The sequence below is a fragment of the Camelus bactrianus genome, chromosome 3, assembly GCF_048773025.1.
Source record: "Camelus bactrianus isolate YW-2024 breed Bactrian camel chromosome 3, ASM4877302v1, whole genome shotgun sequence".
NCBI classification, from domain to species: domain Eukaryota; kingdom Metazoa; phylum Chordata; class Mammalia; order Artiodactyla; family Camelidae; genus Camelus; species Camelus bactrianus.
Genome location: NC_133541.1, coordinates 27,936,859 through 27,963,780, shown reverse-complemented (window position 1 = coordinate 27,963,780; position 26,922 = coordinate 27,936,859). Strand labels below are relative to the sequence as shown.

General features: G+C 48.6%; 1 protein-coding gene across 4 annotated transcripts; it reads left to right on the top strand.

Moving 5' to 3' along the window:
- The first annotated feature begins 404 nt into the window (after positions 1-404).
- On the top strand, positions 405-26,373 carry GDNF (glial cell derived neurotrophic factor). Of its 4 annotated transcripts, none has more exons than XM_074357243.1 (3): positions 405-866; positions 5,524-5,622; positions 23,208-26,373. In XM_074357243.1, exons 2-3 carry the CDS (start codon positions 5,550-5,552, stop codon positions 23,690-23,692), a joined length of 558 nt encoding a protein of 185 aa, XP_074213344.1. In that variant the 5' UTR covers positions 405-866; positions 5,524-5,549; the 3' UTR covers positions 23,693-26,373. The 4 variants fall into 4 exon arrangements, with proteins under 4 accessions (XP_074213344.1, XP_010955355.2, XP_074213341.1 ...); XM_010957053.2 differs by having other exon boundaries at positions 5,524-5,700; XM_074357240.1 differs by lacking the exon at positions 405-866 and adding an exon at positions 7,794-7,903 and having other exon boundaries at positions 5,561-5,700.
- The last annotated feature ends 549 nt before the right edge of the window (positions 26,374-26,922 follow it).

Genomic DNA, 26,922 nt, shown 5'->3' with positions numbered 1-26,922 from the left:
CAGGGAGAAGCCGGGCGCGGGCGCCGCGGTCAAGTTGGGATTGCCCCCTCCGGCTGGTCTGCGCCGAGCTCCTCACATTCCTCCGGATCTACCCGGCGAGGAGGAGGCACGAGCCCGGCAGCGTCTCCACACGCTGAGCGCTCTCTCCCTGCACCTCCGGGAGGGGCGCCTCGCGTCACCCACTCGCACCCCGAGCCCCCGCCTCGGGAGCTCGGGCGTCTCCTGGCTGCTCTCCTTTCCCTCCTTCACCGCCGCCTCCCGACCCCTCCCCTCCCCGGGCCCCGCGCCTCCCTTCCCCCATCCCGGCCCCCCGACCCGGGCTCTCAAGGACCAGCCTGCGCTCCTGGCGCCCTCATGTCTTCACGGGACTCTCGGCGCCGGTTGACGTGGTGTCTCGTTCGGATTTCCAGGCAATACCTCAGCTCCGGCGGCAGCATCAGCCCGGCCCGTCTCGTGCTCCCAAGCGCTGCGCCCCGAGAAGGCGCAGAGCGCGGCGGCCGCCACTGAGCAGCCCGGGGAACCCCGCGCCCGCGCAGCCCCGGACAAGAGCGCGGGGCGCGCAGCCGTGTCACCTCCGACCCAAGACAGCGGCGGCTGCTCGGACATCGGCTTCTCGGGGTGCAAGAAGCCGGCGGGGGAGCTGTCGGCATTCCTCGCCCTTCTCGTGGCGGCGGCGGCGGGAGCCTTGGCCGCCGCCTCCTGCGTGCCCTCGCCGCCCCGAGCTGCCCCAGGATTGCGAACTCTTGCCCCTGACCTGTTGGGCGGGGCTCCGCGCTCCTGCCCTCGGCCCGGATGGGTCTTCTGGCTGGGACTTGGGGCTCCTGGAGTTAATGTCCAGCTGGGGGTCTGCGGAGACCAGATCCGAGGTAAGAGGGGGAACGGGCCTGGGTGGAGGAAGCGGGTGGCGCCTGAGTAGCCAGCGGGCGCGGCGAGCTGTGTGGCGTTGGAGACAGGGGGGCGCGGCTGGACCCAAAGCAGGAGACTAGAAAGAGGAGAGACTAGAGGGAACCGAGGTGCGGGAAGGACAGAGGAGAGAGGGAAGAAGTTGAACGCTAGAGAGGCTGGCCTTGCGGAGAGGCAAGCTGCCTATCCACGTGGGCAAAGATCTCTGGCGCCCCTGATGCCTCTGGACCCCCGCACGTCCCACAGGGGCAGTTTCCCTCCCCGACTCGGCGGGGCGCTCTTCCATCAAGCCCCAGAAAGGTGCAGGGCTGGAGTCATCTTTGAACCCACCACGACCAAAATTGGGTCCTCTGTGGACGTGCAGCTGCAGAGATACCATTGTTGGAAGTGTAATCTGTTTTGGTCTGTTCCGAGGGAAAGTGCAGGCCCGGGAAGGGACTGCTGCAAAGGTGCTGAGAACCTAAAAATAGAGTGCTCACCTCCTCCAGGCGCTTCTTGCAAATCTACATTCCTCGCCCTTTTCGGAACCCGATCGCTTGCACTTTCCTAATGCCCACAACCCCAACTAACCATCCCTGTCGAAGTTAAGAGAGGGGCTTCCTGGACAGTCCAGGACTCAGGTCTCCGCCTCAAATAGACTCTTAAACCTCCTCAAGGTTTCCGCTATGCCATCGAAGTGATTATTTTAATGACCTCTTTTCTCCTGTACTCTGTGCCAGCTCCCCAATAACACCCTCTACCACTACCTCGCACCACCTCTGGGCTAATTTCTTTGCCATTTGGTTTCCATCCCCACCCGGTGAAAACGAATCCTTACCGGGGCGGGGAGTAACTTTCGCCGGAACCCCCCAGCCTCCTGGCGGCTCCCTAGTTTCGCTGGTGGCAAACCCGCCCGCCGAGCCGGCAGGCGCGCCCCGGGAGGGGTGGGGGCTGCCCACCCCCATGCTCCCAACATTTTTGCTCATTGGTGGGGAAAAACAACTCTTCCGGGCCCTGCGGCGAGTATGTTACAGCGCACTCGACGACTCCTCAGTATTCAATGAATACACAAATAAGTGTTCCAAGTAAGAGATACTCCTTCCAACCTCATGCACGCACCTCTTCCCGCAAAGCCCTCCAAGTGGGAGCCGCTGGGCTTCCGCTCCACCACGACCAGGTCTCGCCCTCACACTTTCGCCACGTCTTCGCTTTGACAACAGTGAAGTACCATGTGGCCTTTTCAACGAATGTCAGGTGTCTGGGGAGCCCGCAGCGTCCCTAGCCCACTATCCCTAGGGGTTCAGGTGCCCCTAGATCTGGAACCCAGTCTCCGGGCCCTTTAACAAACAGGCTCCTTCCTAGACTGCAGAAAGCGTCCCTCATTTTTTTTTTTTTTTTACCCTGGTCTTGGGCCTAACAGTTAGAATGAGTGCAGGACATGAGGCACAGTTAAGAAAAGCAGTACATCTTTCAGCAATTTCTGTCTCTACCCGAAAAGCAAGCCCCCGAGTTACAGCACACCCTCAAACCCCTACCCCCGCCTCCCTTTTCTCTTCCTGAGACCTGGATCTCGAAGGCAAAGCCCAAACAAATCTCCTAAGCTGCCAGACACGAGAAGGTGTGGGGGCACTGGCGGCAGGAGCACTCACCCGCGGTGAAGCTGTCACAGTGATGCTGGCAATCGGGGGAGGGGGTTAGTTCATAAAGCAGGTCGCTGAGGAACCACATTAAATGAGGTGGGTAGAGAGAAAAGAGGGAGAGAGGATAAAGAAGGGTAGGAGTCAAAAGCCAGGATGTTGGTGGACATTCAGGAGTTGCAAGGATAGCGGGGAGTAATTTGGATATGGGGAAGATTGTAGGGCAACGCTTGTTCATCGGTTTTATACTTAAAATGACAACGCGGCCTCTCGGCCGCGTGGGCGCCACAGGACTCTGGCGGTTTCTGGTGCCCCCTGGTGCTGGAAACCCAGAAGCGCTTCGCGCCGAGCAGCAGCTTCTGCCGCCACCGCGTCACTGCGGCGTTCTTTCTACCCCGGGGCCCGGGGACCACCAAGTGCCGGCGCTCGCGACGCTCCCCTTTTGCGTTGCCGGGGGCGTAGGTCCCCGGCGCAGATGGGGACGAGCCTGTGGGGTACGAAAACGGGTGCGGAGGCACTTGGCGGAGCTGACTTCGGGAGGAGAACTTGGTTACCGCACGAGGCAGCGCGTTCAGCAATGCGCGCGCGTAACCAAGGCGGATGGTTGCGGGAGAAACACTTTGGACCCATGTGCTTTGAGAAAGCGATAAAGAGACAAACAGGGAAGACGCGGGGCGGGAGTGGGGGCGACCCAGTTGGGCTCTGGAGAAAACGTCCCTATAGATCCCTGTGAATGCTCAGCCCCCAGACCTCCTCTCGGTCCTCAGCCCTACAAATACCGGGAACTAAAGAGCCGCTCAGACTAAGCCTGCCCCGGCTGTGCTCAGAGCGAGGTAATGCGCCCTTCCCGTCCCGGGGCCTAGGCCGCACTCCGCGGAGGGCGGGAAAGGGAGCCGGGAGCCTCCGCTGCCGAGGCGGGGAGTTTCCCGATGTTTCCTCTTTTGCCAGCTTCGCCACACTTCTAATTGAGGATCTCCACGTCCAATTCAAAAAGCCCTCCGTTGGCCAAGCAGGAAAAAAAGGAAAAACCCTCTTAATGCGGAAGGGAAATCTGGTGCCTCTGTCTCTTCCTGCTGGCGGGCACAGCGATTTGGATGGCATATTAACCCCGCGCCTCCCTGCCCCTCTGGGCTGCCAGCCAGTTCGCACGCACCCTCGAGTTGGCACCGGGACGAGGGGCGGGCAGCCTCGCGTTCCCCCATCCTCTCTGCTCCCCGCACGCACCCTTTCTCGATCTCTGCTCAAGCGCCTTGCCAGGCTCATTTTGCACGGCCTTGATAAGGTGTTGCTTCTGCCCGTGTGCCCCAACCCTAAGCCTTTCCTTTTCCCCGGGTTTGTAAACCAGCCAGCGCGGCATGGGGAGCCGGGGTTTCTGGGCCCTACAGACTCCCCGAGCCCAGCAGCTCCGTAGAGCGCAGAAGCCCAAGGAATGGAAAATGCAGTCGTCTCTGCAGCGTTGGGAGGTGGAAGTCGAATTAAGCGCTTCCCAGTGTGGCCTACATTGGAAATCCGGGAAGGAGTTCTAGGTGGAGAAAAGGGTGGGGAGCAGTTGCTGGAAGGGAAGTGGGCGCTCCTGGCATCTAATGGAGAGGAAAGGTGCCGAGGTTTTTGCTTTTATCTGGAAACTCTTACACTCCCATGGGTAAAGTTCAAGATGTTCCTAAGAATCCCTGTTCTTTGGAGGAGAGAGGATAATCAACTGCATGAATCTTGTAGTTTCCCACTTGAGAATGCCCCTTGAAAACTGCAACACTGGCATTGGGAAGGCACTGGGTAACACCCGGGTCTCCTCCCTACCTCTTAATTGTGTGAGACTTGGCCCAGAGTTGAGGGTGCCTTTTTCTCGTCCTACCCCGGCTGCGAGGCCCTTCATTCTAGGGGTGTGAGACCTGAGAAACCAGGCGGAGCCTCCTCACTGCGCGAAGCTGAGCCTCCCCGTACGCACCCTTTCTCGATCTCGGCCTTCCGGTGCCCGTGCTCCTCCGCAGAGTCCGGGACAGTGTTAGTCGTCCGGGACTGGCTGAGGCCGGGCGCGCGGAGCGCCAAACTTCTCTACAAGGGGAAGGGATTTAAAGCCAGAATCTCGCAAAACTGCAAAAATAAAAAGAGGATGTTCGGATACACCACGAACATTGTCAAGACAAATGCAATCCCTACCCAACAGCGATACTAAAGCATTTATTTAGCGCTACGTTATGCTCGGCTCGGCCTTTCCATGTTAATATTTATAACCGTAAGAAATGGAGGTAATACGTTAAACCGAGTTGATGCTTTGAGACGTTAAGTAACCTAACGCAGATATTCCCAGACAGGTCCTAAGTCTCCAGGTACCTACTAACTTCTTGTTCCTGCCACAAATTACTTATTTAAGTGAGAGGAATGAAGAATGGGCGGGGCTAATGGTGCCACTGAGCCTGCCCCCGCCTAGCTCAGAGGAGGATCAGGACCCCGGCACTTGATTTTATATCTAAAATAAAAGGCTTGACTCTTGCTTGGGTCCAGGGCTGGTTCCCGGAGCCTGTGGGGGCTACTGGACCGGGCGGGGAGGCTCTGCTGGGGCAGGGCACAGGATGAGAGTTGCCGGGTCGCCCCCCAGGAATGGGGGTGGGATTTCGTGCCAGTACTGGTGTCGTCGTCGCGTTGGCCAGATTTCCTGGTGTCATCGTAATGGTACCGGCAGGGGCAGGGGCAGCGGCCCTGCTGGAACATCCACCCTTGGAATCAGGTGGCGGAAGACAAGGGTAGTTGTGGATTGGACACCGAGAGCAGGGCAGCGCGGGAGGTGCACCCGGGAGGGCGACCGAGCAGGGTGCTTAATTAAAAGGAGGGCGAGGGATGCTTGGGGAACGGCTGGGCTGCAGCGGTCTGGGACGAGGGCGGTGCGGAGTTCGGAGGGGGCCCCCTGCGGGACCCTCGAGGATGAGGCGCCAAGGGCAGCGCGGGGGCTTTTGGCATCCGAGCCTAACATACTCTCTCTGGTTCCCTCCCCCGCCCGCCCGCACAGGTGCCGCGGCCGGACTGGACTCTAAGATGAAGTTATGGGATGTTGTGGCTGTCTGCCTGGTGCTGCTCCACACCGCGTCCGCCTTCCCGCTGCCCGCCGGTAAGAGGCCTCCCGAGGCGCCCTCCGAAGACCGCTCCCTTGGCCGCCGCCGCGCACCCTTCGCTCTGAGCAGTGACTGTAAGAACCGTTCCCTCCCCGAGGGGGTCACCCCACGCGCCGCTCGCACGCACCCCAAGTCCGCCTGGACCGCAGTGTGGCCTCCTGAACTCAGGGCAGAGCCGTGCTGGCACTCGAGCCCCCCACCCCACCCCGCGCCATGCGTAGCTACCTGCTGGTGCCCAAAGGCCCCAACACCTAGTCTGTATATGGCACGTGCTGGTTTTGCCCAGCACGGAGCGTAGCACATTTTTCTGCCCATCGTTTAGCATTCTGATGAACAGATGTTTCCCCACCGCTACCACCACCATAGGAAAAACCACAGTTGTCCCCTTTTCTTTGCTTCCCCATCACACATGTACACCCCGTTTTTTCTTCCAAAGCCCTCTTTATCTGTTTGGGTGTGCCTGGCTCTGCTGAGTTCTGAAAACAGTTGCATTTCCATCCTAAACCGCCCCTGCATAGAAAGAGGCTGAGGTTTCACAAAACCAAGCCAGAATCAGAGAAAACACAGAAGGGCCTTATTTCCAGAACAAGCATCTGGGCAGTGTCAAATCTGTTCAGAAAAGTTCCGGTTCTAGAAAGACAATGGTAAATAGTGCTAGCTGGGACAGGGGGAAAAAGCTGGAGTTCACTCTCCATGTGAGATTGTTAACTTAAAGGCCAGGTTATTCATATTAGAAAACAAGTCTGTGATCTGCCTCTCAAAAATGTCTTTGATGGCAGTTTATGAGGGCATGTCAACTCTGATTTGATATAATTTATCCTCAGAAGTGTATCTATTGCATAAAGCGAAGTATGCTACATCTCAAGTTACAGATTATCAGGGAGGTAAGTGGCTAACAAAGGTAGCAATAGAAAATTTGACACAGCCACAAACTAAAGCAGTAGTGAGCCGGATCCAGGATGTCATCCTGGCTACTCCCCACTCCTCTAGTTATTTTGCATTTAAACCCACTGTGCTCATAGGCACAGTAGAAAGGGTCCCACAAGTCAACTATATGCTAAGAGTCCCTCAAACCCTGTGGCCTTGGGCTAAAAGCAGCCCAGGAAATGTGATGTGTTTATTCTGCGCTAAATTACAACAATAAAAGCATCTTCTTCCGGAAATCCCAAGAAAAAGTGCATTTTTCTAAGGCAAATTAAGGCTTCAAGAGTGACTTAGAACATGGTTGATCCCTGAAATTAAAGTAACTGTTCCAAGAGTTTCTGTCAATTAGTTGTATAAATCTGTTTTTAAGGGCTTTGGTTTGTTGAAATCGAATTTCCATCTTAGTGTATATTAAATGTTTTCCCAATAGAAACTTATATTTTAAGTGCCCCTTTGTGCCATTGTCTTCAAAACAGTACCCATAAGAGCTGAGCCAGTGGCTTTTCATTCATTCAGGCAGCTTAGGCCAGAGGAACAGGAACACAGTGGGAGGTAATAGTTTTCTGGAGAGAAAAATGACTGTGCCTGATTATGATGCTGATTAAATCATGGAGATTTCATTAGCATATTAGTATCCTGTCTACCTAGGCTTATTTAATGCTGGCTCCTGGTTCTGGCTCTGCTTTCAGCTAACTCTGTGGCTTTGGACAAGTTACTTACTCACTATAGAACTCAATGACTAGTTTTCAACTGTACAGTAAAGAGGAGGCCTTTCCACTCCAAAATGCCAATCACTATGAGATTTGCCCCACCCCCGGGCTTCACGCTCCTACCCTAACCATCCTTTGAGAAGAGACTCATAAGAAAAGACCCCTACTCACTGGACTCACCTGGGGAACGTTAACGAACACTGACTTTGGGCTTCATGTCGAGATTCAGATCTAATTGGTTTGGGATGTGCCCTGGCACCGGGGTGGTGGTGGGGTGATGTAGACGGTCCCCAGGTGAATCTAATATGCAGTCAGGGTTGAATCACTATGACCTGATAATACCCTAAGAAAATCTGTGCCTCATATAAGGTACAGTCAGTCACAAAGCCAGCAAGGTAGCATTAATCCTACTGACTGGGGGTGGGGGAGGGGGCATGTTGTGGGGGAAGGGAGATTACTTCCCTTTTCCAAAATGGATGTTCAGTCATCAATGGACAAGATTCTGACTATTCTATTTACATTTGAACCAGCAGAACACACCCGATTCTGTTTTATCTATGGGAAGACCCAATAGATCCTTGAAAGAGAAATGTTCCCAAAGAGAAAGTGAGCTGCATTCTAAGCCAAATTGACTTCTTTCCAGGTATGTTCAATTCGGTAGCAAGCTGTCAGTGCGGGGAAGGCAGAATAATGACAATGTGCAGACTTTGAACACTCAACCAGTGTCAACATGCCCCTGTCACAGTGCTGACATTTATATCCTGCACTGTACACCGTGCAACTGGTTAAGGCTTACATAGAAAAACATTAAGTCACTCATTTCATCTGAAAATAGAAAGTACCATAAATACTGGTCCCTTCTCTTCTCAAATGCTTGTAACCTAGTGACTGAGCAAAAGCTCTTTTGTGCCACCTTGAGTCATTCTGTCCTATTCAAAGGGGGCTGGACTGTACCCTGTCCACACACTCACCCTTGAGGTTGCATGTGTTCTGTTGGTTCTGAGGAAATGAAACAGCCAGAATTCTGTTCCTAGCATTATCACAGGCTGAACTAACCAAATAGAATTCCTAAGTGTCTCTTGCTTGCATAGAGGTTGACTATAAAGTTCATGGACTGTGGCTGCCTCCTGTAGCAACTTTGAACTTGTCTAAGCTCAAGGACTTGTGATTTTTCCTTTTGGGGCACCCGAGACTTTTCTTTTTTGCCATATTTGTTCTTGTATTTTGCTTTTTACCAGTATCTTCTCCAAAGGGCAGTTACATCAGACCTGAGGAATATAGAAGGTGATATCTGCAAATGTCATAGCATTTTAGAACCAAAAGGTAACCCCTGTAGTCCCTAAAGATGTAAAGCAGCTTGTCCAAAGTGCCAGAGTTTCATGATGGCAGAAGACAGTCTGCTGAAGCCGGAACCAGAGTTTCTCCAAATCACTGAAACACAGAGTGTTCGGTTTTGCTACCTAAAGGAAAACACTTTATGTGGGAGGAAGTTTTCACTAATGACTAAAACCGTGTTGCATAAGGTTGTCTGAACTTACTAAAGATTAGTTAATTGTACTCATACACCAGATCTCAGCTATGTGTGGCTGCTCTAAATGTGTTTCACAGGTGAAAGCATAAAGTGCATGTTGCTTCTAAAAATTGTGATCTTAAAGCACATATTCATTCAACAAATAGTTAATGTGTGCCTGTATGTACCAGGCACTGTCCCAGGTGCCCAGGAATCCTTGGCACACAGACAAAAGCCCCTGTCCTTATGAAACATACTATCTAGTAAATGTACAATGTCTGGTTCAATTTGGTAGCATTGTAAACTTAAGCATGAAGAAACTTGGACTAGAAAGGTGAGCTCTTTGTGGGACTGAAAGCCAACTAGAAGAAACACTGAGCATTCTGAGATTATAATTGCAGGTAATCCACAATTTATTTTAATATAATAGGATGATATTTTACCAATTTGGTAGGAAGTCACAAAATTTCGTATAGAAACAATCATGAAAATCAAGCTATCAAGTTCCCAGACTAGCCCACAAAAATCTATGTAAGCCATGATATAACTGAGATATAATTCACAATACTGTTAGGCTAGAGTCTCTTCCCAGGTTGCCAGGTCCCGTAATCTGGAGAAGAGGGCACAGAGCAACAAATCATGGAATTTCAACAGGCAAGAGCTCGAGTTCACACATTCAGATCAGACTAGGGTTTGGATCCTAGCCTTGCCATCAAACCAGCTGTTACTTAACGCTCTTAAACCTCAGTTTCCTCATCTGTAAAACAGGAATAATGTTAATCCTGCCTCACGGGGCTGCTGTGAGAGTTAAATGAGATGAGGCTTTGTAGAGCCCATGCTTGCCCCGTATCAGCTATTGTACTTGCCACCCTCCTCCTCCTGACAGCCCCTCCCCATGAATGCCTGTTCTCCCGCCTCAGGCTTTCACTTCAGCCTCTGCCAAGACAGCGCTCTAAATGGTGGAATTTCAAGCAGCACAACAAAGTACAGAGAGTGAAAGAAATGCAGGCCTTGCGGGGAGGCTATTTTGAGCCCCACAGTCAGTCAGTTGGTCAGCACGTAGGCAGGCCAGCCTTGCCTGGGATTATTCTGCACACACACACACACACACCCCACCCCACCCCACCCCCCGTCAACTGCCCCTGGCTCTTCCCAGGTTTCACAGCCCCTCCGCTTTCCCATTCTCTGAGCCCACATAGTTCCTATGGAATTTTCCCCACCAGATTCCCATGGTTGTGTTGGGGAGACCCTCTTCCCCCATGGGGAGAAGGGAGCCCAGGCAGACTCAGATCCTTGTTTGTAAGAGATGACGGGGCTGTGAGTTGCAGGCTACCTGTATTGAGTTAGAGTGTTTCTGTTTTAAGTGATCCTAACTGGGTATTTAATTTCAGATGTTTCACAAACCCAGCAAAAAGTTGTTAGTGAATTTAGGGAACTTTCCACCCATCGTTATCCAGCTAGGAAAGCTTCTAGTGCAATAACCTAGTTAAATGTTAAGCTTTCAAATCTAATGTTATGGAATGTAGAGTTCAGAATAAGTAAGCACCATCCATCTACTGCTCCTTATTATTTTAGAGGCTCTATGAATAGGCAATATTGTAGTAAAGCTCCTAAGCTGGGAAGGCGCTCTGCCACTTGAGATGAGGCTCTTGGAATCAAGAAATTGCATGTCAGACTTTTAGGAGGCACTGATTCCTCACTTGAGATCTGAGACCAACATCTCACTCTGGCCCCAGTCTGAAGACCTATTTCAAACTGTTGCTGTTTAGAGAACTCTATTTCAGGCTTCATTTGAATTGGCCAGTCTTAGGACCTTAGGCTGATCCAACAGCCGGAGAATTATTCTCAAAAGATTCTATGTCCACTGATATGAAAATAAAAGTTATCTGGCATTTCCCCCTCCTAATGTCATTTTCATCTCTGTTTCTTTAGCACTTAATGGTCCATAGCCCCTTTATTCAATTAAAACACTTTTTTTTAATTAGTCCCTTGAGCTCAATCAGGAAGCAAGCATTAAATATCTTGCATGCACTAGGTGTTGTGTGGGCATCTGAGAGGCAAAATTGTGAACTTAAATAGCTGATGATCTGGTTGTAAACTATGGATAGGCAGATGGGTGGGCGGACTGTCAGTCAGACAGATAGCTGTGTCTATCAGGGGGTTTACATTAACTGCGGTTATGGTAAGAATTTCTGGCAATGAAGTCACTGGGATTTGGAGATCATAGCGGGAAAGAATTCAGGGGAGAGGGAGGATTTGAGCTGGTACTTGAAAGATGGGTATTAGGAAAGGAAGGGAAAAGGAAAAGGGTACATTCCAGACCAAGGAGAAGCACGATGTGGGGAAGGGGCAGGTGGTGGATACAAGAAGGAGGCCAGCCTGGTCGCCAAGTACTGGGAACAGGTGGCGGGAAGTGGTGTGAAATTTAGGATATCTCTGTAGGTGATACCCAGATTATAAGATGCTGTAAAATCCAGGAAAAGAAGGTGCTTACTCCGTTTTTGATAGCAGCGGGGTGCCACTGGAGTGGCTGAGGCAGGCAGGGATCTCGCTGAAAAGCCTTCTTACTGCAAAAAATACCCAGGCTTCATGAGTCGGGGCTGGAACATAGGCATATTTTTCATTTTGAAGGCTTGTGCCTTTATTTCTAAAAGGCTTCTCGGCATAGGCACAATTGAATCAACCTGTTAATCCTCCAATAAGTGAACAGCTACAAATAAAAACCGGTTAGTATCATAGCACCTCTTAGCTCTCCACGTGGTAACCCAGTTTTTTCTTGTCCTGAAAATTGAGTAAGTCTGAGAGCTGCAGGACAGGAGGAGTGTTAATCTTTCCATTGTACCAGGGAAGCAATGAGACCTAGAGATTTACTCAAGGTCACAAGTCTAGTAAATGCTGAAGCCAGAATTCAAACTTCAGACTTCTAGCCCCAAAGCCAATCATTTTGGCTTAACACAGACTGTGCTCTCATATTAGTAGCTTAAGAAAACACAAGCATCGGCTTGCTAAAAATATACTCACTAACTGAAACACAGACCTCTAGGAAAATTGAAGAGCAACCCAGTAAAAAGGAGCAAGGAATATTGTAGTTCCTTTCTTATAGAGCCCTTTCTTTGGTTCCTACTGGGCCATCATGAGCCTGGGCTCATATTATTAGTGGCTACTTCAGAGTCCAAGTCAGGGTGTTTGAGGGAGAGAAACATGTATTTCTCTGCATGCTCCTGTAATACTGATGCATTTTGCAATGAGAGAAGTCTCCCGAACTCCTCAGGACAAAGTGAGGTCTCCTCAAATGCTTGATGGGCTGGCAGCCTGCCAGAGGCCTTCGGAAAGGTACTGGCTCTCAGACCCTCCTGTTACGCCATGGGGAGTGCACGTGGGAAGCCATGGGTGACTGCCCCGTGGGCCAGAGTGCTCACCTCTGTGGAAATAGGATTAGGTTTGGGTCACTTTTGGCAATCAGCTAGTCAGCTCAGTAGAGGCGAAACCTACTCTTGTACAATTTTGTAAGATAACTGAGATAGAAAGGCATGGTTTTAAAAGTCTTCAAACATTTTTGCTTTCAAACCTACAAAATAATGTCGAAAAACTATTGCACACTTCTAAGGTGACATCTGCAATTTCTCTAATCACATGTTTAAATAGTTGCAACAGATGTAATTTCCAGCCCATTTGGGAACTATATCTGCACTTCAAATATACTTTTGGCAAAAACCTTGGAGCTGCAAATCTAGCTGATTTGAGTTGTGGAAAACCATCAAATGAATCAGCTCAAACCAATTGATATTTTGATCAGAAAAGGTCCAACCTCATCTTCACTTCAAATACACAGGTTAGTATGCATTCATGGCAACCATTATACTCCTGGGTTCTAATTGTAAGATGAATAGATGGATGGGTGGATGGACAGACAGGTAGATAAAGCACCATGCCTTGCCATGAGTGCCTGGCCAGAATAAAGCACGGAACCATCCACTTTGATACTTCTTGGTTTATTCACATGGGACTTTTCCTCAGCATTTATAGTACCCTTTCACCAAGATTGACCTCTTGTTAGCATTTTGCTTCATTTTTTTTTCCCTAAACCATTTGAGAGTTGGTTGCAAGCATAACAATAAATAGTTCAGCATGTACCTTCTAGAAGCAAGGACATTATCTTATATAACCACAATTCAGTTACCAGTCTCAGGAAATTTAACATTTATGCAATACTGTTATCCAATAGATAGTCCATATTCAAATTTCCCCAGTTGTGGCAATAACACCCTTCGTGGATTTATTTTTTCTTAATCAAGGGTCACAAATTGCATTTGATTGTCATCTCTCTATTCTCCTATAACGTAGAACTAGCTCCCACGCCTTTTTTCCCCCATGATATTGACATTTTTGGAAAGTCTAGGCTATCTTGCCTGCTGTTCTGCAGACTGCCCTTCAGTCTGGATTTGTGTGATTGTGTGTGACTAGATTCAGGTACACATCCTTGGAATACTAAGTTCATGATGACGTGTGCTTGCGTCTCGAGCCACTGGTAACAGTTTGTTCCAAGGAGCCATGTATGCCTGAGTTGTCCTTATGTGGCACCTGCAAGTCTCTGTCTCCCGAACAGTGCCTCAGGTAAAATGAGTGAGATGGGCGCGAAGTACGTCTCTCTCGGGAAGGTATAAGGGTGACTGTGGTGGGAGAACCAGCCGCAGGAGTGTTCATGGGCAGACCAGTTTCAGGACACAGCACTTGTGGAAGTTGAAGATCTGGACACTGATTCTCTTAAAACTACCCATAGACCCTGCAGAAGGAAACCTGCCACCATTTGCCACTATGTGCCATAGTGGACACATGATATTGTGTGTGGGCTGTGGAATCAGTTCACATTGGTGTGGTTAATTTGGGGGATTTCTAGGAACAGAGATGAGCCAGCACAAACTCCCAAGACAGGCCTGCTCCTTCTGCCCACAGGCAGGGGCCTTCAGGGCCTTCTCCTCTGTGGAACATTCTAGACTAGCATGGAGCCAGTGTCTGCATCACCTCTAGGGTAATCGTGCTGTGTCCAGAGCCAGCAGAGTTGATCTTCACGCTGCTGCCGGCAATGTCATGTCAGTGAAGAATGATCACCAACAGGAAAACCATGCGGACTTACTTTGGGTACCACTTGTTCAATACTTTCAGGCACTGAGCTGAAAACTTCTCTTCTACTGCCGTGAAGGTGTAACTAGCCCCATTTTGAGGGGAGCCTGGGGCGGCCCAGGGTTAAGCAACTTGGCCAGACTCTGGACCCAGGAAAATCTGAGCCCAACACTCATCCTCGTGATCACAACCACTCCCTGCCAGCCTACAACACCCCTGCGGGACTCTTCTGGCTAGGTCAGAAAGTCAGCAAGGAGAAAAGTCAGGCGTATGCAGCTGTTTTTGAGTGATATAGCTGATTACCTGAAGAGTCTCTGAGGTTCCAGTAAATTCATTCACTGAGGGCTAGAAAGCCCCTCCTCGCATCTGACCACAGGAATCCATCAAACAGGCTCAAATGATACAGAGCACTTTTCTTTCACCCCTTTTGCTCTCTTTTCATCTTCTTAGTCCCTCTTCTTCTTGCCTAAGTCTCTCAGGCCCTTCGAGTTCCTTCTACCTACTGCTCAGTTGGCTGCACCCTGGGAAGGGCCAGGGGAAGTTGAATGCAGAACCTGGGGGAGTTCTGGGCCCTCTCAGGCTGCAGGGGGGGCTTGTGGGAAGGAAGAAGCTCCTTTGTTTTCCAGGTAACTTTAGGGTTTCCCCTCAGAAACTACCTGCCTCTGACAAGGGATTATTTTCCCAAGTGGCTTTTTGTGAGCTTAATTTTACTGGGTAACCTTCTCGCCCTTCCCTGTTAAGTGTTTATAAGGGCAGTGGCAGGGCTCCGGGGGTGCACTCTTTGGTGTGAGGTGTTTACAGCTGGCTGTGCAGAGCTTTTAGCTCACACCAGGTGTTCATGGATTAGCTAACAAATGGACACCCTATTGGGTGTTTTCCTGACTTAAAAGCAGAAGAACGGACATCTTCCCCTCAGGGGAGCCATTCTGTATTACTGTAAAATTATTAGTCTAACTATAATCAAAGTATGGACCACGTAGGTGGAAATCAGAGCAGGGCAATTAGAATCTGAGTAAATGGCTATAGCCTGTCTTTCCTGGGTGAGGGTTTTTGGCTATTTCTATTCATGGAGTAATTTCCATTACAGTGGTGACAAGTTTTCTGAGTTAAATTGTAGGATAAATATCCAAGATAATGGTATAGCTAAGTGTGTGCAATGTCGGTCAAAGTAGGTGCAGATGGTAAATAGAATAGCATTATGTGGGCCAAGTGGCCCATAAAAATATACCCAAGGCTCCTTTCTTCTGTACTGTGAACTGGTTTGTCTTTTCTTCCACCTTGAGAGGATCCAGAAATGCTTTTTTAAAACAACAAAACACTGGTGTTTTTATAGCACAAATACTTTTCAAATAAACCCGTGTCATGTTTTATTGCCAGCAAACTGCTGGTCATGGATAATGCTCTGGTAGCTCTGGCAGTGGTCACAGTGACTTAGTAAATTGCCTCAGGTGGTGACTATTCACGGGAGATTGGATGCTGTGGACCCTTCTTGAATTTAACCCAAGAGCCATGTCTGACCTGGGTGGTCTATCTAATGCTAGATGAATAGTGGGTCCAAAATAGGAAAGCAGGGGCGCTCATTACCTAACGTGAGATGCAGCAACATTCCAGTGGTTAGGGGCCCATGGGCCTTTCTTTTATGTATAATTAGTTGAAATAAATGGCAAAATCAACACTTTTAAATAGTAGCAGATGACAGAACTTTGCCTTTTTCAGGGAACTGGAACATTCTCCTGGACTAACACAGCACATTTCAGAGGTCAATGAAGGTCAAATGAAAACAAGGGTCGACAGCTTCCAAGACCAGCCGTGGGGTCCTCTCCGTCCATTTGGTAGCAGTTGCCGTGGGTGATTCTAGCCTTGGAGTCCTAAGCTGGGTGTGGCTTAAACCTGCTTGAAGCAGCAAAACCAGAAATGAATACAATAGAGATTTTGAGAAAATGGTAGGTTTGGTGTTTGACGTTTGGGTGATGGAGACTGAAGGGACTGGTATTGTAGGTCCTCTCTGAGGTCATTGGCTCCATCTCTGCCTTTACAGGAGAAGATTGGGGTGTAAGGATGCCTCCCACTAGTACCTGGGTGTTCTGAGACTCATATACAGGGTGCTTTCTACACGTCTTCTCACCTCTCCTAAACAGGACATTGGAAGATGATGAGTTGAAGGACACTTGGTTATTTCAGTCGTAACCAAGATGTTGAACCAAAGGGCAAACTGAAAACATTGAGAACTGCTTGAACCTAGAAGACCTCTTACGGGGTCTCCTGGGCCCCCGATGGTGGTGGCTGAGCAGAGCACTGCTGGGGCATCAGCAGGAGGCAGTCCCCTCCCTGATGGGGGTGACTGGAAACTAACATCCAGCAGCCCCTTCCCATCTTAGGGTCTTAGCACTGGGGAGGGCACCAGAGAGGGGCTTGCTGACCTCAGAAGGGTTAAGTGACTAGTCCAAGGTCACGAGGCTGGGCAGGGGCTGACCCTGGACTGGAATCCCAGGCTCTGTCCTTTCCAGCTCTGCAGTGAGATTTTGTCACTTGGTGCCAGCATGAGTTTGAGGAGCTTCCGGAGACGGGGCCTGTGTGTCTGAATCTGCCACCGCCCTTGGCTGCCAGTTTTCCGGTTTTAGCTGGGAAATTGCCAGGTCTGCCTTAGAGTGACATGCAAGACCCAGGACGTGGGAGAGATGCCCCTGAACGGCATGCTTTTCCCTTTTGGGAGACAATTTATTGTATTCTGAGGCCTGTCGCAGCCTGACTTTAGAACCTACTTAGAGCACCTCCGTTCATGCTGAACTTCCCAACATAAAGTGTGTTTCTTCCTGTTGTCAGCGTGGTAAATGTGTGCAGGTGAAATCAGCACATCTTGCACTGGTTCCAGGGTGAGTTACCACACGCCCGAGACTTAAACTGCACGATAGCAGAATTTTTACTTTAAAACAGATAGGCAGCTTGGAACAGTACAATGAGTTATAGCTTTGAGACCAAGCCAACTAAGTCCACAGTTATGAGCCACGTGGCCCTGGGCAGAAATTTGTCTTCTCTGAGCCTCAGTTTCCCAATATATAGAGATAATATGCGATCCCAACTCTAGCCTTGCAGGGATGTTGTTGGGTTTAAAGTTAATGTGGGAGAGTCAGCACCCATCCCACCTTTGTATTTATTGGTAATGCTGTCAAGTGCATCAAGGAAGCTGTCGTTTAAAATAGAGGGTGATGAAATTTTGTAATGTGAGGAATTTTAAAGGTAAGACTCCATTATGTAGTTTTTATACTATTTCAATTTTATTGAAAGAAAATCATACTTGTACCTTGTTGAAAAGTAGAAACAACTTATTCTAAAAAATGACATTAGCTGGGAGTTTTCTTAAGAGGTTATATAAATCTTAGACTGATCTTTTCATATAAATATGCATGCATATGTTTGTATATATGTGTATATGTATGTATGTGCATGTGTGTATACACGCACACACACAGAGAACTTCTATTTTTCATATACTTGGTCTGCAGAACAGTTGGTCCTTTACCTGGGGTAAGGGTAGCAAAGAATATCAGGTTAAATGGCCCCACCCCCAGGGGTTTCCACTGCCTCTTTGCAGACAACCTTTCAGGAGATGCTCCCCCTGTGAGGCAGGGCTGCCCAGCCCCACAGCGGCCCCAAGTACAGCATCCCCTGGCTTCACACCCAGGGTCTAGCCCACCCCAGAACTAGGCACTACCTGCAGTGAGGGCATCCTGGCTGCTGGTTCTCCATGCAGCTCACCTGTGTGGCCTTGGCTGAGGCTGTAGTTCACCCCTGTAGACCCCAGCTTATTAACCCTTGCCCTTCCAGTGCACAGAAGCTGGACACTGTGCACTGAAGGACAGAGACTGGTCCTCCCCAGAGCAAGAAACACCTGGGCCTTCTCTCCAGGGCTCCTGCATCCTTGAGGCTGGAAGACAGCTCCTGTAGGAGAGGGCCACTGTGGGTCTGAGGGTCCAGCTCCTTCTCTCCGGGCCTCTCAGAGCCCACTCCCACTCTGGGAAAGGGGTCACCCCCTCACTGCTTTGCACACAACCTTGGACTGCCCCCATCTTGGGCCCACAGCTTGAAGGCAGGCTGAAAACCAGCTTAGGCCACCCAGCTAGGCCGGGGTGAGGAGGGGGACAACCCAATACGAGTATAAAATGACCCCTTTGATTAAAATATAATTAACTTGTACTGTTTTTAAGAGAAATCTAACATTTAGGAGAATACTTTGTCTACTACGTGCCAGCTTAGCCAAGATAACGTTTTGAATTATGTGCCTTTTGATTCGGCTGTTACAGGGTACAGGAGTACTCCGAGTTCTCACCATAGTTCCTGTAAAAACTCAGTTACCTTTACAAGATAGTCAATATCCCAGGCCTTTGTTCCTGAGGTAACATTACTATTTTTTGCCCATAATTGAGGGAGGCAAAGTCTCTGCAGTGAACGGTTTGGTTTGTTCCCAGAGTCTGGCCCAGCACAAGGTTTCGTTTGTTTAAATAACACTGTTTATACAAAGGACACATCAAAGCTAAAATATTTTACATAGAATAATGCCAAAATATTTGGTTGGACCCGGTAGGATGACTTAAATGCATTTGAGCATTTTGACTTTTCAAAACCTTTAGCTTTGAGATGTCCATGTTTTCCCAGATATATCCTCCAAGTGGGTCTGGGAAATGAGCACATGTTTGACTTTTTTCTTTTTTTTTAATATGATGCTCCTCTTTTGTGGTTTGCAAGTATTTTACTATCAAAGATAATGCTAATGAGGGCCATTTGTGTAGCTGACATTCTGCCAAGCCCTTTATAGGATGAAGAAGAAAGTGATAGGCCATTAAGTCTTAATTTGGGGAACTAATCCAAACCCAGACTCAAACCCCCTTCTTTCCCCTCACTCAGTGAACTCCAGGAAGACAGAGGCAGCTGTGGGCTCCTTGTTTCCTCTCGGGGAGTTTACTTGCCTGGGCAGGATTTGAGGCCTCTACAGAAATGTTAAGGATGGGCTCAGTGAGGTGTGTGGCACTCACTGCACCCCCCAACCCCCGATGCCTAGTTTTGACAAATTGAGGTCTCTCTACGAATGAACTCAGTCAGCAGCAAAAAGGCTGGAATTAGGAATTTAGTTGGAAGAGACAGGTCTATTTGCTCTGTGGTTTGGAAAATATAGTGTTGTCCTTTTCTGGTTTCCAAGATTTATATCCATGTAAAAATTTTAGCATAAATATTTATTTTTCACTCTATTTTTCAAGAAAGGGGGGGGGCAACCTTCAGTTCAATAAGAATCATCTATGTCCTGAACTTGAAGCTTAAGTATTTCCACCGTAACATCAAGGTACGAGGGAGATTTCCCATCCAAAGGAGAAGTTCTCATTAGCCACACTCTTTAGTTGAACACAGCGAACATGGATTGACTGCTTCCCTGGGTGCCAGGAAGCCTTTTAATTCAGGCTAATGACCCGTTCACCACCCCACCCAAAAGCATAAGTGGTTGGTGCATTCACACTGCTACACGCATCAGCCTGAAAAGGGCAAGTGGAGTTTAAAATAAAGGAGAAAAGGTTCTCATAACAAAGTATAAATATGCCCCCAAGCATTATTAGAGACTGCTTATACTAAAAATTCATTCGCTAGTTATCTGGAATTCAAATTTAACTAGGTATTCTGTATTTTATCTGGCAAGCAAAGTCAGTGGACAGAGCCATGAGGTCAAAATGTCTTTAAAAAAAAAAAGGAGGGACAGTGTTTTTCTGGAACTTTGAAAGTGTCAGGCAATAAGTAAGAACATTATAAATGCTGATTCAAATCATTATAATTCTAGTAATATAAATTTATGTAATTTATCATGTTCTATAATGAGTCTCTAAACCAGTGTTAAGTGGAACTTTTATAACTCGAATGTTTTCCCATTCATTTATGTTAAAATTTTAGTAATATTTCATCCTCATTTCTGATTAATCTGCAGTTGATTCGTAATCAATTTTAACTCTCCATGTTCCCAGGTTCTTAAGTTAATGATCTATTCAGGAGTTCCTGACTAGAGCCCAGGATCCCATCATGTGAATCCTTTTGTAGAACAAAGAGTCTTTTTTGAAATCTGAAGACTTTTTTTGTATTCTGATTAATCACCACTGCTAAGCAGTTTTAGGAGTCAGACTTCTGTGCAAACATGGTTTTTTAAAAACTGAGCATACCTGATTTCCTCTTTTATAGCTTATTATTGGGGAAAAAAAGTCACAAATAGTATAAGCAGCTCATTTTTCAAAATAAGTAGTTCATTTCTTTAACTCAGAGTGATATAAAGGTTTTTGTTTGTTTTGTTTTAAAGAAAGAACGGCGGGAGGGAGGGAGGGTGGGGACTTCCTAAGGAAGTCCAATTAGAAAGTGGTTTGGAGAAGATGACAAATTTGGAGTACATGCCCTCTCCTCCGGTCCTCCTTGAGAAAATGTTACTCCCAGGGAGCCAGAGCCCCTCCGACGACTTGGGAGGAGGTGGGCTTTGAGAGCTGACACTTCAAAGCTGCAGGAAGCCGGCACGGGAGGCAGTAGGAGACGGTCACTCAGCTCGCAGGTGGACGGTGACTGTACCGCTCTGGGCACTGCGGCTTCTCGTGCAATGCAGGCTGTTTATTTTGTGTGTTTCATCTCATCACAGTGCGGTTCTCAGCTGGAGGGCAAGTGTCCCCTTGAAAACTCAAGGACTCTTTCTCTCTCCCCTCTTAAAGTGACCTAATTCGTTCAAAAACCATTGAGGGCCTCCAGGGACCAGATCCTCCTGTAAGCACTTGGGATCCACTGCAGGCAAACCAAGGAAAGGTCATGGCCTCCCGGAGACAGCATTTGCTCAGACAGAAGACAAATAACTAACGTGAGAAATAAGTTATGCGGTATGTTGGAAGGTAGCAAGTATTATGCTGGGGAGGGAAGAGCAGGGAAGGAGGGTCTGGATTGGGGCTCAGGGAGGGACTGCGCTTTAAACAGGGAGGTCAAGGTAGGACTTGGAGGTGGTGACATTTGAGAAAAGACTGGAAGGGGATGTGGGAGTGAGCCACCGGGTGCCCTGCAGGAACAGTGTTCCAGACAGAGAGGGAATAGCCAGCACAAAGGCCCCGAGTCCCCACTTGTGTCTGACCCATGCGATTCTACACCGATGACAATTTTGCCCCCAGGGGACATTTGGCAATGTCTGGAGACACTGTAGTTTGTCACTACTGGGACGAGAGGTAGGGGAATATTACTGGCATCTCCTGGGTAGAGGCCAGGGGTGCAATGAAACATCCTAGAATGCTTCCACGACCAACAATGTTCCCACCCAAAATATTAGTAGTGCTGAGTCTGAGAAATTCTGTGTTTGAGGAACAGTAAGGAGACCAGGGAAGCTGGAGGGGAGGCCGTGAGGAGGAGAGAAGTCAAATACGAGGTCAGTAGTAACAAAGGCTAAGACAGAGGCAGAGGCCAGCTCAGGGGGTCCTTAGGCCAGTGTGGACTTTGGCTTTTACTCCAAGAGAAATGGGGCACCATTGGAGGGTTTGGAGCAGAGGATGGACATAAGCTGCATTTACAGTTTCAGGAGTGTCGCTCTGGCTGCCCGCTGGAAAACAGACCAAGCGAGGGCAAGGCTGGAATGTGGAGGGCTCAGGCTGTTGTGGTTACCCAGGCAGGAGGTGCGGGGCTCAGACCAGGCAGACGCAGCTTGGAGACTCTGTGCAGCAGAGCCACGCAATGCCAGATTTTAGATTTAGGGCAACAAGGTGATCTGGAAATTCCACACCATCCCCACTCTTTTTACTACTGTATGGCATATATTTTATATGTATTATATATTCTCTAGATAGACAGATAGATATGTATTATATATTATCTACAGATAGATAGGTAATAGATGGATAGATGTGGTTAAGCTGCCTTCGCTGGGTTATGTCTCACACAACAGGATACCTGATACCTGTTTTAACAATCAGTTCATAACAAAACAATTTGATGTGGGTTAGGCACAATGTAATCCTGCTTTAAGATGGTCTTGGCAAAAAAATATTCAGTCTTGCTAACAATTCTTTTGTAGTATATTTTTCTAAGCCACGTATAACCCTAAACATACTAAATTACCTGAAAATGGGATGAGGGGAGCATAAAAGTTCTAGTACCTAATAAACAGGCATTTGAATTGCTTTCCTCTTTTAGAAATGTATTCAGTTGTTCAAATAGGTTCTCTCCTCTTACTTGATCAGCCAACGCAAATGCTTGGAACACAGCAGAAGATGCCGAAAGATCGCTAATCCATGCGTTTGCCCGAAGGTCTCAAATGTCATAGAGGTGGCACATCAATCATTCCTCCATGTGAGCTCCCTCAGGTGCACATCTCTTGTCCTTTCTGCAGCCAAAGCCAGTGAGTCATGTGACAGCCTGCAGCAGAGGCTGGACCCCACCCCATCTGACCACAAACAGCATTTCGTTCCATGTATTGCTTTGATACATTTAAATGTCACCTTATGGGCAGACCATATATTTTTTAAGTCATGCATCCAAGAAAGTGGTAAATTAGTAGAAAAAGTAGGCTGTTTTTTCAGTCTCAACTTTTATTTTTTCAGGAAGCTTTAAAATATAGTTGAGTTCAGGAGCTTCTCATGTGATCATGGGTCTCGCCCCACTCAGCTGTGCAGAGGCATTGAGTCGGGGTGGATTTTAGGGAAGAGCACTCGGCATTCCAGGCGAAGTGGAAATATATTCCAATCCTGATCCAAGATTAGTCCTTTTATCATCCTCTCAGAGAGGGTTTCTCAAAGTGTAGTCCGTGGACTGCCTACCACAGAGTTCCTCCAGAGCTTGTTAAAAATGCAGATTTCTTGGTCCTTTCCCATGCCCCCGCCAAGGGTAGGGCCAGGACTCTGCATTTCCATAAGCCTCCCAGCACAGCATCATCCACACTCACGGCTGAGAACCATGGCTCTCGGTTATGTTATTAGACAAGAAAAACAACCCTCCATCAGCAACCTCAGTGTAGACTTGTTGAAATTGGCAGATGTTATTCAAATGCAAAATTCACTTCTAAGGATCTGTTTTCTACAAGGAAGTGTGTCACACACACCCACGTAATTTCCTCTTTCAACCGAACAATCTTCCTTCCACAGTCTTGGTGGGGGCCTTTTGGTCTGTGACCTTGGGGGCTTACAGTGGTCCCTGAGCTCGGTCCCTGAGCTGGTAGATTCGCCGTGGGTCCCAGCTTGGCCGCCTCTAGGAGAGACTTTGATCTTGAAGACTCCTTGGAACAGCCCTTGTTGTTGTCTCACGTGACCTCTTCTGTTTTCTTGTTGTGCAGCAAATATGCCAGAGGATTATCCCGATCAGTTTGATGATGTCATGGATTTTATTCAAGCCACCATCAGGAGATTGAAAAGATCACCAGATAAACAAATGGCCGTCCTTCCGCGGAGAGACCGGCACCGGCAGGCCACGGCGGCTGGCCTGGAGACATCCAGGGGGAAAGCTCGGCGGGGCCAGAGGGGCCGAAATCGGGGGTGTGTCTTGACTGCCGTCCATTTAAATGTCACTGATTTGGGTTTGGGCTACGAAACCAAGGAGGAACTCATTTTCAGGTACTGCAGCGGCTCCTGTGATGCAGCCGAGACAATGTATGACAAAATATTAAAAAATTTATCCAAAAATAGAAGGCTGGTGAGTGACAAAGTCGGGCAGGCATGTTGCAGACCCATCGCCTTTGATGACGACCTGTCCTTTTTAGATGATAACCTGGTTTACCATATTCTAAGAAAGCATTCCGCTAAAAGGTGTGGATGTATCTGACTCTGGCTCCAGAGACCGCTGTGTATTGCATTCCTGCTACAGTGCAAAGAAAGGGACCAAGGTTCCCAGAAAATGTTTGCCCAGAAGGGAAGATGAGGACCAAGGAGGTGGAGGAGGAGGAGGAAGGCAGCCGTTGTGGGAGCCTGGTAGAGAGAGATCCAGCTACAGAAAACCGGACGGGAGAGAGGAATCAGCCGTCCACCTTCTCCCGGACAGCAGCCGACGGCGGCAGCAGCTCAGGGCTGGTGTCCTGGTTGGGTGTTGCCATCTTTCCATCTGATACAGTCCACTGGCACTGGTCACAGGCGCAGTTGCGGATGCACATGAAACCAAACCAGTGTGTCTCCTGTGGTTTGTTTTCACATGTCAGGAGTCACCAGGGAAACAGTCCTCCTGGTGTCATTCCTTGTCGTTACGTTTTACTGCTGAAAGCAAGAAAGGTTTATTTTTCTGTCACTCAATGGAGACATACCCCGGAAAGGAGGGAAAAGAAGAAGAAAAAAAAAAAACAAAACAAAAAAAAACAAAGACACAAGAGATAAAGTAACCTTTGATTTTGAAGGTTCAGGCCTGAGGTTTACTACAACCAGCGATTTGAGGAACGGTGGGTGATTGATCTTGAACATGATGTGTGGGGTGGGAAGAAGTTGGCTAGGAACCAAAAAGGCTGTCCTCATGACTAAAACCAAACCTGAAGGTATTTCCTTTCTGTCCTTGGAAACAGGAAACCAGTTGTGGTTTTCGGCAGCATTCTTGCAGGAGAGCGTGCAGGGAAGGCCCCCAGCTGCACCGAGGCGGGGAGGCCCGCCGGGTCTGTTGGTTTACAGAGAGACAGATGTTACATACACCCCAGCTCCGTTATGCGTGGTCACCAGTGACCAGAGAAGCTACTCGATGCAATGCATCCGTTTCAGATACAGAAATATAGAGAAGATATTTATTGAGATTTAAGTTATTGTTATTTATTACCATTCACTAATGCATTTCTCTTTCTTCCCTTATTTATTAAAGTTTCTTTTCAAAGGTGCCAAAGTATATGTGCTCGCAAAATGCAAAGAAAGGTGACAAAGGAAATTTTAATTGGGAACAAGGGTCCATGCTTTTCAAAGTATTAAAAAGTTTTGCGCTAGGCAAAAATCACTTACTTTACCTTTTTAAGAGAAGCCCTCCTGTGATTTCCCCAGATTTCAGCATCTTACCTGTTTTTCTATTGTAGAAAAGAAACACATCAGAAGGGGCGTTTCTGACAGGCCCCCTTTTCGGGAGCCGTGCGCAGAGACAATGGCACTCGGCTCTGTTTCTTCACCGCTCCATCTCTGAACAGATCTGCCGTGTGCTTCACTCCCAGTTGTGTTTGAGTGCTCCCTCCCTCCTCATGTGTCTGTCTGCGATATGCATAACCATATATAGCAAAGGTTAAAGTCCCTTCAGTAGGTAGTCCTGGGTCCGTGTTGACCTCAAAGTAATGATCATGCCAGGTAGCCGGGGTGCTGCCCTGATGGTGGAGACTCTTCCTCCATCCTTCCATCCGCCATCTTCCTGAGAAACGCGCTCGGGGCTCAGTGCAGCCAAGGAGCGCGGCGGGCCTTACAGAAGTGGGGTTGACCGGGTTGCTAGAAAAGCCACCAGTCACTGGCCGCGTACACCCGACCCCTCTCTCGGAGGAAGGTGGCCCAGAAGGGTGGACAAGGAAGGGTGGACAAGGGAAGACAAGGAAGGGTGGACAAGGGGTGTGTGTGCCTGCCCAGCCTCGGCACACACACCCCTCAGAGTGCGCCCCCTGGATGCTAAAAGCCTTCCACGGGGTACGAGCGTAGGGTGAGAACAACCATCCCAGCGCCCCAGGTCAGGGATGTGTCCCACAGCTGACCCATGCGCAGGGCCCTGGGCCCTACTGTAGAGCTTGTCACACATCCCATAAAAGGGATTTTTATCAACGAGATCATCTATCACTACCTTAGTGGCTATTAGCCCCAAAGTATGACGGATTTAGTGATTTAGTCTACTGGCCTCTCTCAAATAATCATGTTAATTTTACAAAGTAACCAAGCAGCAGCAGTTACCAGACATCCCTCCCCCGCCACCCAAAGGACCCAAGTTGTCCATCATTCTGCCCCCTCTGCCCTTTCTGCTCCCCTCACATGACTCAGAAATGGAGGAAAAGGGCCTCCCTCCTGCCCCATCTTGGGGCCCAAGCAGGGACCTTGCTGAGGAGCAGCCTGCTTAAAGTAGGGACAGACCCCACTCACCAGTCACTCGTGAAGTGCAGTCTGATGCAGCCCCAGGGTCCCCTGTCCAAACCAGAGTGTCCTGGCCGATTTGGTATCTGGTGTCCCCAGTGGTCAGCCTCAGCCCCAGCTCCGCGTGGAGAGTCTCTGCCCACAGGGGCAGTAGGAGTCAATGGGTGCTGACAGCTTGTTCCCAGCATCACCTACACACCATAAGCAGGTTTTAACAGAAGCCAAATTGCTCCACCAAATCCATAAAAGGGTAAAGTTTGTGATTTTTCTTTATCATTGCGATTATCATCTGATCCAGGAAGGAGTGCACTTCTTAAGAAGTTCTGACTTCTCTGATCTGTCTCGGTCGTTTGTGTTATACAACCAAAGTTCTCTACAGACTTTATTTTTGTACAATATTATTTTGTAACTTTTTACAAATAAAAACTCATTTCTATCGCCCTCTGTACTTCTGTGCTTCCTCACGGGCCGGTGGACCACGACTGGCCCAGGCTGGAAGGCCGTCCCCTTTGCCACCGCTTAACCCGCTGGTTGGTCAATGGTCTTGTCCATCAACTCTCCACAACCAATCACCACCCAAGTGGGGGAAAACGTGCAAAGTTGTTCTTCATTTATTAATTTAACAAATATTTAGGGCGTGCAACACTGTGCCAGGCACTGTCCAAGGCACTGGGGATCCAACAGTGGCCAAAAAAAAAAAAAAAAAAAATACAAAACTCTGCTCAATGTTGTGAAGTTGATATTTTATTTGAGGGGAACAGACATACTCAAAAAGGTAAAAATATATAGGGATCCAGATGTTGACAAATGAGTCACCATTTATAAAGAATATGAATAGGATATCATAATAGAAACTAACAGGGGCCTACTTTAACTAGAGGTGACATTGAGGCAGGACTTAAGAGTTAGGAGTGTCCTGGCAAAACCCCGAGGCAGGCAAGTGCTTGGACCGGGCCACCGCTTTGCACAACCCTGGGTGACGCCGTTCAC